At 33.2% G+C, this 16419-nt stretch overlaps 3 protein-coding genes across 4 annotated transcripts; 1 reads left to right on the top strand and 2 right to left on the bottom strand.

Annotated features, from left to right (window-relative positions):
* Positions 1-9159: 9159 nt before the first annotated feature.
* Positions 9160-11777, bottom strand: LOC108545893 (F-box only protein 33). 2 transcript variants are annotated; one of them, XR_001890108.1, is made up of 7 exons: positions 11379-11777; positions 11017-11111; positions 10370-10945; positions 10038-10289; positions 9761-9956; positions 9416-9640; positions 9160-9277 (listed from the first exon to the last, which is right to left on the bottom strand). XR_001890108.1 is itself a non-coding variant. In XM_017897711.1 (6 exons), exons 1-6 carry the CDS (start codon positions 11646-11648, stop codon positions 9509-9511), a joined length of 1521 nt encoding a protein of 506 aa, XP_017753200.1. In that variant the 5' UTR covers positions 11649-11777; the 3' UTR covers positions 9160-9508. The 2 variants fall into 2 exon arrangements, 1 of the variants encoding a protein (XP_017753200.1); XM_017897711.1 differs by having other exon boundaries at positions 9160-9640.
* Positions 11778-12634: 857 nt separating this feature from the next.
* On the top strand, positions 12635-13739 carry LOC108545916 (uncharacterized). The gene is made up of 3 exons (XM_017897734.1): positions 12635-13060; positions 13249-13364; positions 13496-13739. The coding sequence occupies exons 1-3, from the start codon at positions 12743-12745 to the stop codon at positions 13659-13661; spliced, it is 600 nt and encodes a 199-aa protein (XP_017753223.1). The 5' UTR covers positions 12635-12742; the 3' UTR covers positions 13662-13739.
* A 405-nt stretch (positions 13740-14144) lies between these two features.
* LOC108545910 (uncharacterized) lies at positions 14145-15638 on the bottom strand. The gene is made up of 4 exons (XM_017897729.1): positions 15324-15638; positions 14932-15255; positions 14428-14838; positions 14145-14360 (listed from the first exon to the last, which is right to left on the bottom strand). The coding sequence occupies exons 1-4, from the start codon at positions 15636-15638 to the stop codon at positions 14145-14147; spliced, it is 1266 nt and encodes a 421-aa protein (XP_017753218.1).
* Positions 15639-16419: the final 781 nt, after the last annotated feature.

Genomic DNA, 16419 nt, shown 5'->3' with positions numbered 1-16419 from the left:
ATATAATATATATATATATATATATATATATATATATATACATATATATATTATATGTATATATATTTATATGTATATACCTATAAATGTAATACGTGTGTCGACCTTTTCGTTGGCCAATATTTCCCGCCTACCTTGCTAACGAGTTAATCGAGGAAAAGAATGTTACAAAATCAGGTACCACGTTGAATACCGACGAATGTATAGTCGGTTTCGCGAACGTTCCGCGGCAATATACACGCCAATAGTTGGAATATATCTCGGTATTAATTGCTTTGCATGAGCGTGCCTGTCGGTAGACTTCCCCCTCTACATTCTACTCGTAAGGTAACTGAGACACCGAGAGTTTTGGTTTATTCTTTCTTGTACACGTTTGAAATTGCCGCGCAAGGTTCAACGTAAACGAGTTTTCACGTACGAAAACAGAGAAACTGGACCGCGAAGGATCGAAGGCAGTAAACTTTTTCCTAGAATGACTGTTCGATATCACCGATAAAATGTTGTAGTGATAATATTCTGTTCCACTCGTGATTCACGAATAATGGCCCATTGAATAAGTTCAACGTATTATCCGTCAAAAGTTCACTCCTGGTCAGATTAGGATCGACTGGGAGTTATGTACACCTTTCTTTTCTTCTACTATTCAATCAATTCACTTTCCATGGCGTTCCATTAGGTTCGCAGACTCTCCCGGTGCCGAAACTGGAGCTCTCCTAACGGTTCGCAGGAAGCAACACTCTCGAACCGATCGACGCGCGCAGTAAACGCCCAATGGCGTTCAGCGAGTACGGATGACTATACGTTCGCTATGTCACCGCACATTAAGTTCTTTTGTGACAAAATAACACGACACTGAGAGAGCCGATTCTCTCACTTATTCGAGTGTTTCTTCGTATGTATAAACTTTTAACGTACTTTTGATTATAGAGATGTAATTTGATAAAATATTACAAACTAAATAACCTCTTCATTTCAGTTTGGATATTGGATCCGTGACGCAAGATTAATTATATTAAGTAAGATTATTACACTCGATGCTGAGTAGTTAGAGTTCAACTATACGAAAAGTAAATATTATTTGTCGCTCGACGCATTCTGTCTATGGTAACAAAATTTTCGCGCTGTTAGAAAGAACGTGATGGAACTCCGGCTCGATTGCGTCTTATAAAATAATTACTCCGATAGACAAGCTTTCTTTCCTCTTCTTCGGATTTTAAAATCATTTGAACATCGTATAATAATAGATAGCTTTAATAATAGAGACATCGACGTTTACGTTTAACGGCTCGATCACGGTGTTATGAGCTTTGATCACGGTGTTACGAGCTTTGATCACGGTCTTACGAGCTTTGATCACACACGGAAAATACGAGTGTAAACACAAAATCAGTTTTACAATCGATTCGCCAGATTAAATTGGAACAACGACCTTAAGGAGCCAAAAGTGTCCCTTAAATGCCGTTCATACACGCACACACGCACACATGTACATTTTCTTCATTAGCTTCGTCATCGTCAAATAAAACAACTTGAAAAAAATAATACGATATAAATATACACTAATACGAAGAGATACATATTACGTGGAAATTGGTTCCCCTTTAGACGAGATTTCGCGATGAATCACAAGTAATGGTAAGAGACTTTCTTCGATTTTCTTCCCCCCACCCCTTATTCAAACCTACAGTGGAGTTTTCCCACGTCAGCGCAAAAAAACACATTTGCGTTACATTCAATTTATATTTCAGGTTTACATACTGACACACTCCACGAATTTTTCTACGCATGAAAATTCGGCCTTAAATCGACATTATAAAAGGAGGCTTTTTTAGGAAAAGCAAATGCTTGGGAAATTAAAAAGAAGCGAAGAATCAAAGTGTAAAGTTAGAGTATCAAATAAGAAAATAATCGTGTGGTATTGTATTGCTCGTGTCACGATTTCTCTTCCGGGTTACCCTGAAGGTTCGTCTAAAAACTGTCACGTTACGAGCTAAAATCGATGACTTACGATGGCGTGAAACTCCATTAACAACGCGAAAGAAAATAATGGAACAAGTGTACTAGACGCAGCTCATTTCACATACTTCATCTCGAAAACAAGCTGAACATCGTGCATTCGCCCCGCTAACGTGTTACAGCGTTGAGCCTCGTTTTTACTCGTTTAACTCATCGAAACGCTATTTAACTATACATGTATATGTCATTACTATATGTATAAACATTGATCTCTGAAACATCGAGATTACGCAAAATCAATGCACGGAGATCGAACTCTCCGTTTGAAGAACATTCAACGTTCTCTCCTTTTGTCGAACATATTTAGAGAGAACATTCACAAAGTTACGCGTATTCTTTTTCCCCGTTATAATAACGTATCGAATTCTAAGAGAGAAACTTCGAAGTGCACTAATGGATTGTAACACGTTGTACCTACGACTAAAAAAAAATGTGTGCATAACACGTGACAAACGCCACGACTTTATCCATGAAAATCATGATGGTAACACATCATGTTTACGCTCTCCCTCTCTTGCCTGAAATCACGCGGAGAGTATGTCCTATATAACACTTTACTGGTACGCGATGGACCTGTATGAGCACACCATCTATTGTACTGTTAGAAAACCACGGCGACACAGGTTAAATTATTAACAACAACGAAATCTGTCGTTAAACGCGTCCTTACGAGAAAAAATTAAATTATACCCGAGACGTGGTAAAAATCATACTTCATGGACATGCCCCCTGGTGAAATCCGGTGAAATTAAGTATTAACGGACAAAGAAGTCCCTAAACGAATCGGAAATGCAGATTTCTATCAACACGATATTGCACGAGAGAATGAAGCTGTATCCAAGAGAGGTAAAACTAAACGCTATTTTGTAATATACCATTAGAAACTATACATCGTTTTATCTTCTTAAATATGGAACGCTGACGCGACACCGGCGTAAGCTTGCTCGTGAGAACGTAAGCGATTGAGCACTGTCCTGCGTTGAAAAATATATATGTTGGGTCGTCAACACGAAACGATCTCGAGCGTTCTTTTCTTGGAATAAGACATCGGATACGACGCGAAGTGATAATTCGATACTCTGCTAAAAAATTCTGCGAGCATTACGCGGTTAATAACGTGTCAAACGCGTCAAGATAACGTTATCCCACTGGCAGACTCTTTCGTGTGCATCTTCGGAAATACTTTTAGTACACGGAATTGATTGTGACTCACAGAGTGTAAGGGTTTACTTCGCTTCGGCAATCATTAACAGGAAAAACGACCGGATACATCCAAAAACGTAAAAACACATCGAATAATCGAATTTCGCGGTGATAGTTGTTCGGTATGAGACACGTCGTTTAACGCTATTCATCTCCGAAATCCCGATTAAGCAAATACGATGACCATGATTAAAATCTTTAATCTCATTGTATATTTGTTTTCCACTTTTTTTTTCTCTCTTTCCTTCTTATTTTCCTTTTCTTCTTTTTCTATTTTTTTATTTTTCTTTTTAGTATATATACGCACGCGTCTGGAACTAGTACTTTGGTGAACCCATGAACGAATATAACACTATAAGACATTCATTTTGGGCCCTGTCACGTTTGTTTTATTTTCTTCAGTTTTTTTTTCCACTTCGAAAATGTTTCCCTTCGTTTGTTCTCATGGAAGATATTTCATTGGCGGAATTCGTTCCGTCTTATCTCACGATTCGACGATAAAAAATAACTCGCTCGCATTCACTATCTCAGCCCTTAAACTTATACATATATCTAACGTTGTTTTGGTAAAGTATTCTTCTAACATTGTTACATATCGATTGCGGAGTGCGCGAAATTTTGAAATATCGTTTTCTCTTCGCTCATGTCCTTCGCTCCGTCGATCATTGGACAATACGGTTTCTCGAACGAACCTCAAAACGTTTCCCTTTTTAGTCGGATAGATGGCGGTAATAAAATAACCGAGAATATATTAACGTTACATAAATTATTAATCCACGTTTCTTGTGTTATCGATCGAGTTTACCGGTCTGTATATCGTCGTTCAACGTTTTATCTATAATACACGTTTGAACGATTCCATATATATATATATACATAGTTTCTTGCGTTTCGCAAAAGTTCTAACCTCATTAGTTTCCATTCAACGCGGAACCATCTTTCCCAATTTGCGTTTTTACCGCTATGTTTCATAATGCCCGCCCCTTTCGATTGGAATGGATTATACACGTACTTGTAAATTATATAATATATATAATATATATATATATATGTGTATATATATGTATATATATACATATATATAAATATAGATATATATGCATATACGAAGAAAAAGAAAAAAAAAAATACGTTGCTGGTGCTGTGTCTAAAAAGCGTTTTACAATCCCATAAAACAGAACGAACGAACGAACGAACTACATCGAACCGAATGCTCCCTTGTTCGCGTGTGAGTGGTTTATTCGTACTGCCGGCTTCGTTCTGTCGTACTTAAATGGTGTAAAATATTTTTTTTTTTCTTTTCTTTAGGAACTTATAATACTACTCGTGACGTACGACGTCCTGACTTTATCCTAAGGATCACGTGGGTCTGATGAAGGCAGGATTTTCTCGTTCTTCGTACTGTTTCACGATCTTCTTATAAGCTTCTTACGTATATTACGATCAGTGTAAATACGCGCGTGTACGTGGATAGAATAAGTCGTTAGATCCCTTTCAGTAATCGCGTTGTTCTTGGATTTAAACACGCTATAAAACCAACGCAATAACGACTATTCTTTGCCTGAAATTATTCATAGTACTAAATTAACTACATATATATTATAACGTTATGGTACTATGTAACTGACAGCAATGTGGAATGTCAGGTTCGCTTAAGTAATATTCTAGTCTAGTATGTATAGCTTTCCGATTACTCAAAGAACCACAAACATTACTCAGGAACCCATCGTTGAACAGTTTTCCCCTTAGCCGAATGTTTTTCGTTTGGACTGTAGCGCGAGCGTTCATCGAAACCCACGTGACAACGGAGTGCGTTCATTTTAAACAAGGATACAGCAAGACGGTATCCACTACAATAGTTAGACCGGGCTATCTCGTCGAAAGACAGTCGTTTATATGCACGACGAACATTTTCGCACAATAGATCTTCTAAAAGCACTTCTACACATTTTTTTCTTTGTAGGAATTGCATGGCTCGCGTATCGTTTTCCTAATACACGCAGAGTTCCGTCTTCCCTATATCCCCCCACCCCCTTTGTTTCATTTTTTTAGCTTTTTAAATATATCTTTAACACATGCTTGTTTTCACTTCCTTCTTTTCGTCACCTTCTCTCGAGCACCCTTTCTAAGATTTTATATTTTATCACAGATGTTTTGTTCTTGATTTATCGTCGCCCCTTTTTATCTATAGCCCACTCGGTATAACTAGCAGGGAACATTCATCATTATCTCTCCCTATGTTCTTCCGTAAACGCGTATTACCCGTCACCGCGTTATTTTCTTTCCATCTTTCTCTAGTACGATTTTCTCTCTTTGTATGTTCTCTTGCTAAGCCGAAATGATATTATGATCACAGCTCTCGTCTTGTCTTTACGCACAAGAATACACGATTCACACTAAGGCCTGCCTTAGTTCAAAAATATACATTCGCTTCTTAAAATATAGATCTTAGCATTCTGTACTGGCTAGCGTTCGTTTGATATTTTATAGTATTTTGATTCTTGGCAGGCTGTCTTAAAGGTTAGTATTTATCGGCAACGAGAACCACCGTCGAGTGAGCTTTCGTTCTTTCTCTCTTCACGAGGCGCTTATCCGATCTAAACACTATAGCTGGTGCACCATCCCTTTGTTTTTAAACGACGCGCATATTCATAAATTGATGTTCGCGTGGCTCAATCAGGGGCGAATCGACGAAGACCGCGAACTAAGACGGAAAGCTAAGACGTAGAAAGGAAACCGTTAGACGAGCGACAATCGTTATCGACAGACAAGTGTTATCGGCAATAGGTACATCGATGTGAACAATTCGTTCCGACGCGATTCGCGAACGATGCTTTCCGTTTAGTCGGGATCGTCCTTGCTTTATGAATATGAGGTCGGACGTGGCGAAACGTGCAGATCGCCTAACTGTGTTTATACCTTTTCCGGTAGGTTCAGTCTTATGCTCGGTTTGTCGTCCGCGTTTATATCGATATATGCGTGTAGTTGGGTTATGTCCGTTTGGTTAAGCGACTGCACGAATGCCGTTTTCTTTTCTACATGACTTTGTACACAGGATTCGCAGAGATGGTACTACGTATCACCTGATTTTTGTTTGTTTGCTGCTATTTGCTCATTTGGATATCTTTCGTTCTTACATCCAAACGCATTTCATCTTCGTTTAATTCCGTTCTCTCATACGTTATTATTATTTCGCGACGTCATATGTTCTTTCACACTCTTCTCTCTTACTCTCTCTCTCTCTCTCTCTTTAGACTCACACGCCGGGCACCGCGCCCGCGAGTATACTGTTTTTGCGGGACTTCGTTTGATTTAAAAAAAATAATAATAATAATAATGAAAACGACGAAAAATATACGAGGAGGAATAAAAAAAAAAAAAAGGGAAAAAAGACTTAGTAAATAATATCTGGTTCAACTGCACAGCATTGATAATTAGCGAATAATGGTTCGTAAGATTTTTATAGTAACGAATAACCATCGGTTCCATTTCATAAGAATTTGCTGACTTAAAAAATACACGCGTGCGAAATACGAAATGAAGGGGCACAAGCACACCTTAATCAAAAATCATTTTTCAGCGAGAGACGAGCAGGTAGTCCAGTCACCGAAAAATGATCGTTAAGGTGTCTACGATCATCTTTAATGGTGGCTGTCGCGTATTAAATTTTTTCGGCAAATTTATTCTTACCGCGACTCAGGTACATACATGTTAACCCTTCTTTGACAGTGGTTCACTCATTTCTGATCCGAGCATTATATGTTTACTCTATATTGACAAGGTAAAAAGATGGCGAACGAAAGAAACAGATATTTTAAGTCTTCGGTAGTGTATACAGTGTAACTGGTGTTTTGAGTAATGAACACGTACTTTAAGACACATTCGATCTTGTTATTCTCGTTATTCATTGTTATTTTTCATTCTATCATAATATTTTATTACTTTATCCTTCCTTGCAGCTGCAATTTATCATAGTTTTATCATATATTAATTATTAATATAATTACTATATTTGTTAGATTTACTATCATAATTGTAATTGTCTTTAGTGCTTCTTTTGTAATATAATGAATGACATGAGAATAAAAGCAAAAAAAGATCAATACAAAATCCAGCTATTCTATTTGTATAAAAAATAATGATAAACATACCAATTAATGTAATAATTGCTAGAAAATTGAATTTCATGTATAGGATCTAATAATTATAGCAATAATCATAAATAAGCAAATTTTTTAGTTACATTTGCAAATATAACTCTCTACTTAAATACAAAATAATCATATTCATTTTAAAAAAATAAAATTGATCTATAGATAAATCTAACCTGAAAGATGGATAACATAAATGTATAATTCAAGAGCGAAAACGTGAAATACTGACATAAATCAGAATTGACAGAACCAGTGCCAACCGTGAGTTCGAGGGTTAAGGCCCATTCATTTTGTATAACAGTTTTAAATCGTTTAGAGAACTAGTTTCATCATATTTGTGCTTAGCTTCCAATCGAATTATTTTTATTTTTCCTTCAAGTAAACGACTATACTGCTTTTTTCTATACCTCGATTATCTTTTCTTTCTTTCCTTTTTTTTTTGTTTTTATTCCAGGGGCAATCCCGCAATTTTTGCGCGTGTCGAATATTTTAAACGCATGGATGTATATGTACAGAACCACATATAAAAACAATGGTATACGTGACTACAAGTACAACGATGTAATAATTATACAAGGGCTCGAAAAAGTAAATAACCTCTCAGAATAATAAACTGTATACAAGTGCTGTTTTGGTATTTTTCTTTGTGTTGTAAATCGTTTCTTTTCATTTTCATTTTTTATCCTTCAAAATCGTCATTAGTAATCGCACGACAGAAATAGATGCATGCGGCATCTGAATATTAACGTTTAAAGTTCGATAGATAATACAGATATACATACATATACACATACACGATTAGTAGCTAATTCTTCTGATTTGTTTTTATAGATAACCCATAATTGTGTTTGTTTTTAACGGTCGCTAAGAGCACGGTGAAAAGACGGTACTCATAGGTCGCACAGTTCTTTATTAACATCATTGATATCTTTATTTATTTATTTATTTTTGCTAACGCGACAGACGAACGCTGTGTATGTTGATGTATATTCAACTGTATGTACCACCGAATCAACCGCACTCTTCTCGGCACACATTCATTTAATATTTGTACAAGAGCGTCCGATTGGTTTTGATATTAAAAATAACCTCGGATCGCTATTCGACTTCTTACTTGTGAGTGCATCTTTGTTTATCTGTGCAACACGATCGCAAACTTTTACGAAGTCTAACACGTTTCAGTTTTCTCTTAGTTATTCTTTCTTACACTGCATGCTCTTGGCGCTCGCTTCGATCTAAATTTCCATAGAATTGGAAAAATGTTTGTTAACATGTTTCTACTTACATACATTTGGAATTTCATTACGCTTTCCAGTGGAACATCATGAGATCAGCCCTTTATCTTGTCTAGTCTCATTCTTCTTATTCACTTTTGTTTGATACGATGATCGCCTCTCATCCGTAGTAACATATTGCCTTCACATTTTCGGAATTCAATTTTCTTGTGGTATCAACAAGTATACGTCGCATCGAAGGTCCGCTTTGGTGATACTTCGATCATCTTGTAATGCTTCATTCTTAGTATCTATCAAGAATATTGTTACTCTCGTATATTACATATACATTTTTATCACTAATATTCATTGATGAGAGGAACGATCATTAATTGTTATATTTTTCGTATTTTGATCGTTTTGAGACCACCACTGTTAGCAATAAAACGTGACTACATTACGAAAGATTTTTCATAGGAAAAACCAACGAAAATGGTTTCAATCTTCATTTTGATAAATAAAAGTAGAGGTGATTCATACTTAATTTAGGTATCTCATCATGGACTCAAGAAAGGCGTACTTAACTATGGCTTATTATGTTCTCATGGGAACTAATAAAATCATTATAAAGGAGAACTTGTGTGCGTTTTCATCCTCGCTGTTTACACACTGGATCTGTGTGATCCTTACCTGATAGGCAACATTGTATCCATCAATTACTGATTTTAAACTACGAATTTACACATATCCACCGTTTGATGTTACATCCATAATTTTTGTAAAAACAATTCTTATAGAAAAATAAAGGATATAACTTTATAACTTTACTTCTGAGAATGTTGCTTGCCCAGAAATTGTTGATGATGTCGATCGGTAAAGTACGGTATCGGGGAGTAATCTTTCCTTAGTGCAAATTAAAATTTACTTTTGGTCACGAAGGACCAATGGCATGATAACTTCCCTACTATCACCTTCGAAGGGACTTTTAACAACTGCAGGTAAATCTGCATCACTTAATGGTTCCCATAGGCACCCCATTATTTGTTTTATTTCCTATATAATTAAAAATTAATTAGATGATTGTTGAAGTAATTAAAAAGGTTAATAAATGTAATAGTTTTGTTAAATTTATAAACATATTTAGAGATATCTACATCGAAGGTAGAAACTTACATGTGTAATGGTTTCAGTCTCATGCCAAGATTCAGTGTCAGATGCAATGAATCTTTGTGCAAAAACTAATGACTTAAGTGAGTTTCCTCGTAAGCGTGCAATAGCTAACAAGTTTTCTTGGTGATATATATGGCCTATGAATACAATTTCCACAAGTTTGGTACATTTCCATGCAATTAATACTAATGGATCAGGTCTGCAGTAAAATGTTAAATTCATTTGTTGATAAAAAATTTTTAAAATAGAAATATAATATGATATAAATAGCTAGTCTTACCCATGAGGGTCACTTGGATCATATGTTGCTGGTACGTTGCTTATGAAAGGTTGTACTGAATCTATCCATATTAAAGATTTTAAAGTAAGTGAATACCACCTAGATAGTCGATGTAATACTCCGATATTAACGTTTTCACAAAATAACACTTTCAAATGTGTAAGGGGCATGGAAGGAAGAAGTATATTTGTATCTAATTTTTTAATACCAATATAAGAGTGTATAAGAGTTAGTCGTAGCTCACATTTAGGACTGAAATTAAGGAGATGGAATAAGTTATTTTCCATATTATTCTATTGAAATAGTGACAACTGAACTGTACTAGGACTTACTTCTTTTGAACAAAAACTTGCCAACTATAATCAGATGTACCTGAATACTGATAATTCCAACCATGTACATGAATTACAAGTCTTTCCATGGTACCACTATCCAATGCATTCAGCAAAGAATTACTTAGGAACTCATAATCCAGAGTTAAAATAGATAATCTGACAAATGAGTGGAACATATATCCATAACCAGAATTAAAAATGTTATAATCATTGGGATCATCCTTAACAGGTGCCAAACTAAGAGTTGTCAAATGTCTTGCCTGACAGTTACGTAAATGTGCCATAATTAGTCTGGCTTTTATTGTTAAATCTTCAATGCATCCCAAACTCAGAGCTTCTAAATGATCAGAGTTGTTTATAATGTTTATGACAGAAGATACCAATAATTTAGTGTATTTTTTACTACCCTCATCTTCAAAGGTACTATTGCTAGGTTCCAAAAACAATTTACGAAGTTGCCTGTTAAATCTTAGTTTGTTCAAAAGGGCTAATGTTTCTTTTGCATAACAATTTGATATATCACAGATGATTGTAACTTCTTGCACACTAAGTTCAAACTGATCTGCCAAGTATCTGTAATGAAAACAGAAAGAAATACAACCAATGTTTGGAGATTTTATACAAACATGAGGAACTTTATATACCGAGTCCATGCTATACTGTCTTCATCTTTCAGAACAAATGTGATCTTTTTCCAAAAATGAGGATGGAACAGAGCATACCTCCAATTTCTGCAGACCTATACAAATTATTCAAATAAATTATTTTTATGAATTTGACCTCTATGTTTTAAAAAATTGTTCCTATCATTACAGTTATAAAGAGAGGTACCCAAAAAGTAAACAGAAGATAAATACAAAAGAATATAATATAAATAATAATTTGGATTAATAATTAAAACGTGCAATAAACAAAGATAGAAGTGAGTCTCTGCACAAAGGTTTAATTACCCACTGTATCAGGTCAAAATTTAAACGGCCTTGAGAGGAAAAAAATTCAAGAATACCTGAGAGGCTCTTAACCGGCAGTTGTAGGATAAATATGAGAATATTTCTTGTAGGATGATGCTGGGCAGATTATTCCAGCATAGATTATTGTCCTCTTGCGCCATTTCTGTCGTACGATTTGCACCTTTGTAGGACGAACAGCTGTTTGCCTTTACCAAAGACAGCTGCTCCTCGCACTTTTTTGACACTGCCTTCTCTGTCGCGTCACTCTCTATCGAATTCTTTAACTGTTCCAAGTATGCAATACCTCCATTTTCAGCGCGTATCATGTTTAATCTGTATTTGACGACCTATATCCTGCACTTTCCTGGCAAATCCTTCGGACTCGGCCACCCGTTTCTTCGAGGTGAGCCCCCTCCACGAATCAAAATAAGAACCTGACGTGTATTGCGCTCTAATCGTAACTTCCAACCACTCCAACTGCCGTTCGCATATGTATGCTTGTACGCATGGTACGCGTCAAATTCTTTTCTCTCATTGGCTTACGACTACGCATGTCAACTGTAATGTTCGTGATGTTTGACATTAAACATAAAACTATTTCACGTCAGAGATATATCTGTAATTAACAATACAAAAATTATATAAATTTTACGTCATTAATCACATAAATCGTCAAATGAAAAATATAGTATTCGTATAAACAGGATAAACATAATGTAATTACTTAATGTCAAAGTAATTACTGTTGCCTTGTTATTGTTTTGACGTTTGTTGACAAGTTTTTATAACGTTACGGAGATAATTTTGGTTCATGTACAAAATATAAATTAATAGCGTTTTATATAATAACATAAACTAAACTGACTAATGCAATCTAGAAATCATAATTTTATAAAACTTTTTGAACTTAAAATAAAAGACGGTTCGCACTATCAGTATGCATATCAGCCATATACCTCTATTCATGTTAAAAATATCGTACATAAACTGATAGTATAAACTAATATTTTTCAGATTTCTTGTAATTTAATTCATTTATTTGGTAGAATAATGAATGTCGGAATATCGAAAAGTTATTTTTAGGTAGAACAGAAAACAAACTTAAATAAACGTACATGCATGCACATACGTCTGTACATATATATAATATCGTAATATTCTGTAATCTATATTTAATCATTGCGTATACTTTCGATGGAATACACATATATATATACATATATATGCACTCACAATGTACACACATATATATGTGTCCGTCAGTATATATGATCATGCCGCGAAATAGCAATTGAAGTTAAAACGAGTTAAAACATTAGTCGTATAAGCCGGGTCAACATGGAACCCGTGATTAAATGTCAACCTATAGTGCTGCGCTGTTTTCCGTCTTAGAATTTGTTTTTACAAATGACACAGAATAATGACGCGCTCGAAGATCCAGATGATAAAAGTTTTTATATTTCTGTTGATCTTCCTATTACAACAGAGCGCAGTATGCAATGAAAGTTTTAGGATAAACAGGGTTGTACCTAAATCACTATCAGTAGACAAAAGTGTTGTTGAACCAGTAAAAAAGGATAGCGCACAGATTTCGTTAAATAGACAAAAAAAGCAACAACAATATGCAGTATTATTTGGCGGCACAACAATTTCCGAAGTTAATAAAGCGGTGGATAATGTAACCTTAAAACAAACAGATGTTAATAAAACTACAAATACTACAAAGTTACGAAATGAGGTTAGTATGTAAAATTTGATTAAAGGAAACTTAAAACTTTTTGTAGTTATGTTTTTGTAGTTTCTATTCCTGTTTTTTAAATTTTGCAGTATATTTAACCAAAATGGGTTTGATTTTATATATTTAGACATTACAAATAATTACAAAAGCTCTACTACTAAATCATTAATAATGTGACTTTTCAACAGCATGTGGGTGAAGGACATGCACCTTCTTTAAATGCTGGAGCTCTGAAGCGTGGTTTTTATGTGTTTGTGGGGCTAACTGTTCTTGTCATGGCCTATATCGTGTTCCGTAGCTTTAGGTACTTAGGATTTATTTCAAGATGGAATTTGTTAAACCTTTCTTTGTTAAATCTTAGATGCTTTATAACCAATAATTACATTTGAGTTAAGGATTTATATTTTAATTAAATCTTATAATTTTATTTCATAGGTTAAGTAAAACACGTGCCCAAATGGTCAGAAAATATGGTGTTCTTGCACATAGACAAGATGTTGAGATGCGACCATTACCATTGGATGAAGAAGATGATGAAGATACTACAGTTTTTGATGCGAGTAATGTCTTAACAAATAATGTTCCGCATCAAAATTTATAAAAATAATCAGCATTAGATATGTTGATTATGTCATAAATTTTCAGTTATGTAAAAAAGATTTTCTTGTATATGGTGGTATTTAAAAATCAGAATGCACATCACAAATTTGTGGTACTTTTTATATAAAATTAGTTTATTCTGTGAAATTTTAACATTATATATGCATTCAGGGATATACTCATGTTTGTGAATTATGCTTTCTGGAAATAGATGTTCTTTTCAAATGAAAATAAAACGTCCTTGTAAAACTCCATTAATTTCTTAATTCAAATAAGTGATAAAAAAAGAATTTTAAACACCCATTATTTATAAAAGAATAAATAATGAGTATCTATATCTACTCTTATACAAACCATATTTTAATTAAACTGTGTTGTTATAATTGAAATTATACAAATACAGATTGTCTCTATTTTATTTAATACTACACATTTAATAAATATGTATATAATATATTTATTATTGTATTATTATAAATTGTTATTATAAAAATCCTTTCTGGACGGCATGAACAATAATATTTGCTAGTCTGAGTCTTCCACTTTGTGACTTAATGTGTGACAATATCCATACATCAGCTATGTCTACTCCATTCTCATCACTTATATTATCTAAATCCAATGTATCAGATTCATCTAGTAGACTCACTGGGATTATTTCCATTGCAAATATCATACCAAATACAAATTGTTCTTTTACCTACAATTATTTATTTTATATATTATAAAATATATCAAATTTTCTGAAAAATAAGAATACAACTTACCTCATTCATAAATGTATCCCATGGGTATAACTTTTTAGGATCCGAACCAAGCAAACTAATGGTATTGCAAAGTTCAGCGTAATAAGATTCTAACAATGTGTCAAATTTTTCATTCCAAAGAGCTTTGTCAGTGCAAGCATAAATACAAGTTGAGATATCTAAAATTGGACTCGCACATCTTGCTAATTGAAAATCGAGCATCAAGGCTTCATTTTTAGTTTGTTGAACTAAATAATTTGGGACCCATGAATCACCTTGAATAATAACTGATGTAGATTCATATTTACGATCACACAATTTAACTGCTTTTTGAAATAGTTCTTCAACTTTATAAGAATTAAATTTTTTTTCTGCTTTGCTATCAGGGTATTCTATGGCTAAAGCATTTTTAGCAATATCTACTATTGTTTCCTGAAAATAATTAATCATTATGTTAATATTTTATAATTCAATATAATATTTAACATTTAATATTTTGAAATAGCCAATGGTTATTAAACTTACAAAAAATCTTTTATACCACTGCCAATGTTTAATACTGAAATATGTTTCATTCAAATATGTTACAATTTCCATAAATTTCTCTTTCTTTTGATTTTTAAATGCAAAAGATATTGCATGAAATTTTGCTATAGCTTTCAAAATCATAATACATTGATCTTCAGTTAAACAATTTTGTCTGGCTATTGGTTTATATCCTAAAACAGTAACATCTTGCAATGCTATATAATCATTTTCACCATCTATAATAGAACCAAAATAACGTGGAATGCATAATACTTGAGTCTGACATTTTTCTGTTAAAAACTTCTGAAACTCTGGAATTATCTATCAAATATATTAAATTAAAAAGATATCAAATTAAATTATAGTGATATCATTAAACATGTTTTTACCTTTGTATAAAATGCATTCTCGTTGTGGAAAAATTCTGGACTCCGATATGTATTTCTTCTACCTATATTTTTTGGTAAAGATTTGACTACCAAATTAACTTCTACTTCTTTTTCATCAATAGTACCAGTGATTTTAATCTTATTAACATCTGACAAATAGTTATCACCTTTAGCACTTGCTTCAGCCAATTTCCAACTTAATATATTTATTTCTTTTCCATTATATACAGTGTATAATATATTTTGTAATGTTTCTTCAGTGAAACATTCACTAATTTCTTTTAGTTTTGCATAATCTTTATCGATACACGACATTGTTCTTTCTATTATTAAATAAATTTATTTTATTTTATTCCTTTCTACAACTGAATTCTATGCTCACTACTGGAATGACTGAACTAATTTTAAGTGTTTCACAAGTTGTATATGTAATTGTATATGTAATATATGTTGATTATCTATTAGTCTGATTAAATGATATGAAAGTTACTGTAATCTACTTTTATCTTATCACAAATGTACTTATTTCCCGTATTTATGATTCAATTGTACAATTCCTTTCCGTATAATATTACAGACACAATATCATTTAGAAAAAATTTCTCTTAATATATTTTTATATCAATAAAATATTTGTACGTCAATAGAAAGTACTACTAGGAATTACTGATTTATAGTTACAAACTGATTCTAGTTCTTTTTTAGATTACATATTAATTACACAAAATATATATTTCTTATACTCAAAAAATACATATTTTAATTTTAAATGTTTTATATATATATATACTTCGTAGATTAGAAAAGTTATAAACTGATTTAAATAAAAATATTTGTTTAATAATCAAAGGCTATATTTAAAGAAATCGAGTAAAGATTATATATTTTTTCCATAAATTTATGTTTTTAATTTAATTTATCTATGATTTTGCTTAATTCAACAGTTGGTATTGAATAACTATATGATAATATTCATTAATTAAGAGGACAACAGTAATTTATAATTGGCAAATAATTTATGTAACGAACAGATTTAAACAAATATTATAAAATTTTGTCATTTTTTTTTAGTTTTGTGAACTTATGTCAGAAATAT

The sequence above is a fragment of the Eufriesea mexicana genome, unplaced genomic scaffold (assembly GCF_001483705.2).
Source record: "Eufriesea mexicana isolate 0111107269 unplaced genomic scaffold, ASM148370v2 scaffold572, whole genome shotgun sequence".
NCBI lineage: Eukaryota > Metazoa > Arthropoda > Insecta > Hymenoptera > Apidae > Eufriesea > Eufriesea mexicana.
This window is presented reverse-complemented; position numbering and strand designations above follow the sequence as displayed.

What these genes read in the sequence shown, in the direction of transcription:
- LOC108545893 (XM_017897711.1), bottom strand. Translation starts at nt 11,648, where the DNA reads ATGATACGCGCTGAAAATGGAGGTATTGCATACTTGGAACAGTTAAAG. An exon ending in GCCGGTTAAGAGCCTCTCAG is followed by an intron (nt 11,112 to 11,378) that starts GTATTCTTGAAT and finishes TAATTTGTATAG; the next exon opens with GTCTGCAGAAATTGGAGGTA. An exon ending in CAAGTTTTTGTTCAAAAGAA is followed by an intron (nt 10,290 to 10,369) that starts GTAAGTCCTAGT and finishes CCTTAATTTCAG; the next exon opens with TCCTAAATGTGAGCTACGAC.
- LOC108545910 (XM_017897729.1), bottom strand. Translation starts at nt 15,638, where the DNA reads ATGTCGTGTATCGATAAAGATTATGCAAAACTAAAAGAAATTAGTGAA. An exon ending in AGAATGCATTTTATACAAAG is followed by an intron (nt 15,256 to 15,323) that starts GTAAAAACATGT and finishes TATATTTGATAG; the next exon opens with ATAATTCCAGAGTTTCAGAA. An exon ending in AGTGGTATAAAAGATTTTTT is followed by an intron (nt 14,839 to 14,931) that starts GTAAGTTTAATA and finishes AATTATTTTCAG; the next exon opens with GAAACAATAGTAGATATTGC.
- LOC108545916 (XM_017897734.1), top strand. Translation starts at nt 12,743, where the DNA reads ATGACGCGCTCGAAGATCCAGATGATAAAAGTTTTTATATTTCTGTTG. An exon ending in CTACAAAGTTACGAAATGAG is followed by an intron (nt 13,061 to 13,248) that starts GTTAGTATGTAA and finishes ACTTTTCAACAG; the next exon opens with CATGTGGGTGAAGGACATGC. An exon ending in ATCGTGTTCCGTAGCTTTAG is followed by an intron (nt 13,365 to 13,495) that starts GTACTTAGGATT and finishes TTTATTTCATAG; the next exon opens with GTTAAGTAAAACACGTGCCC.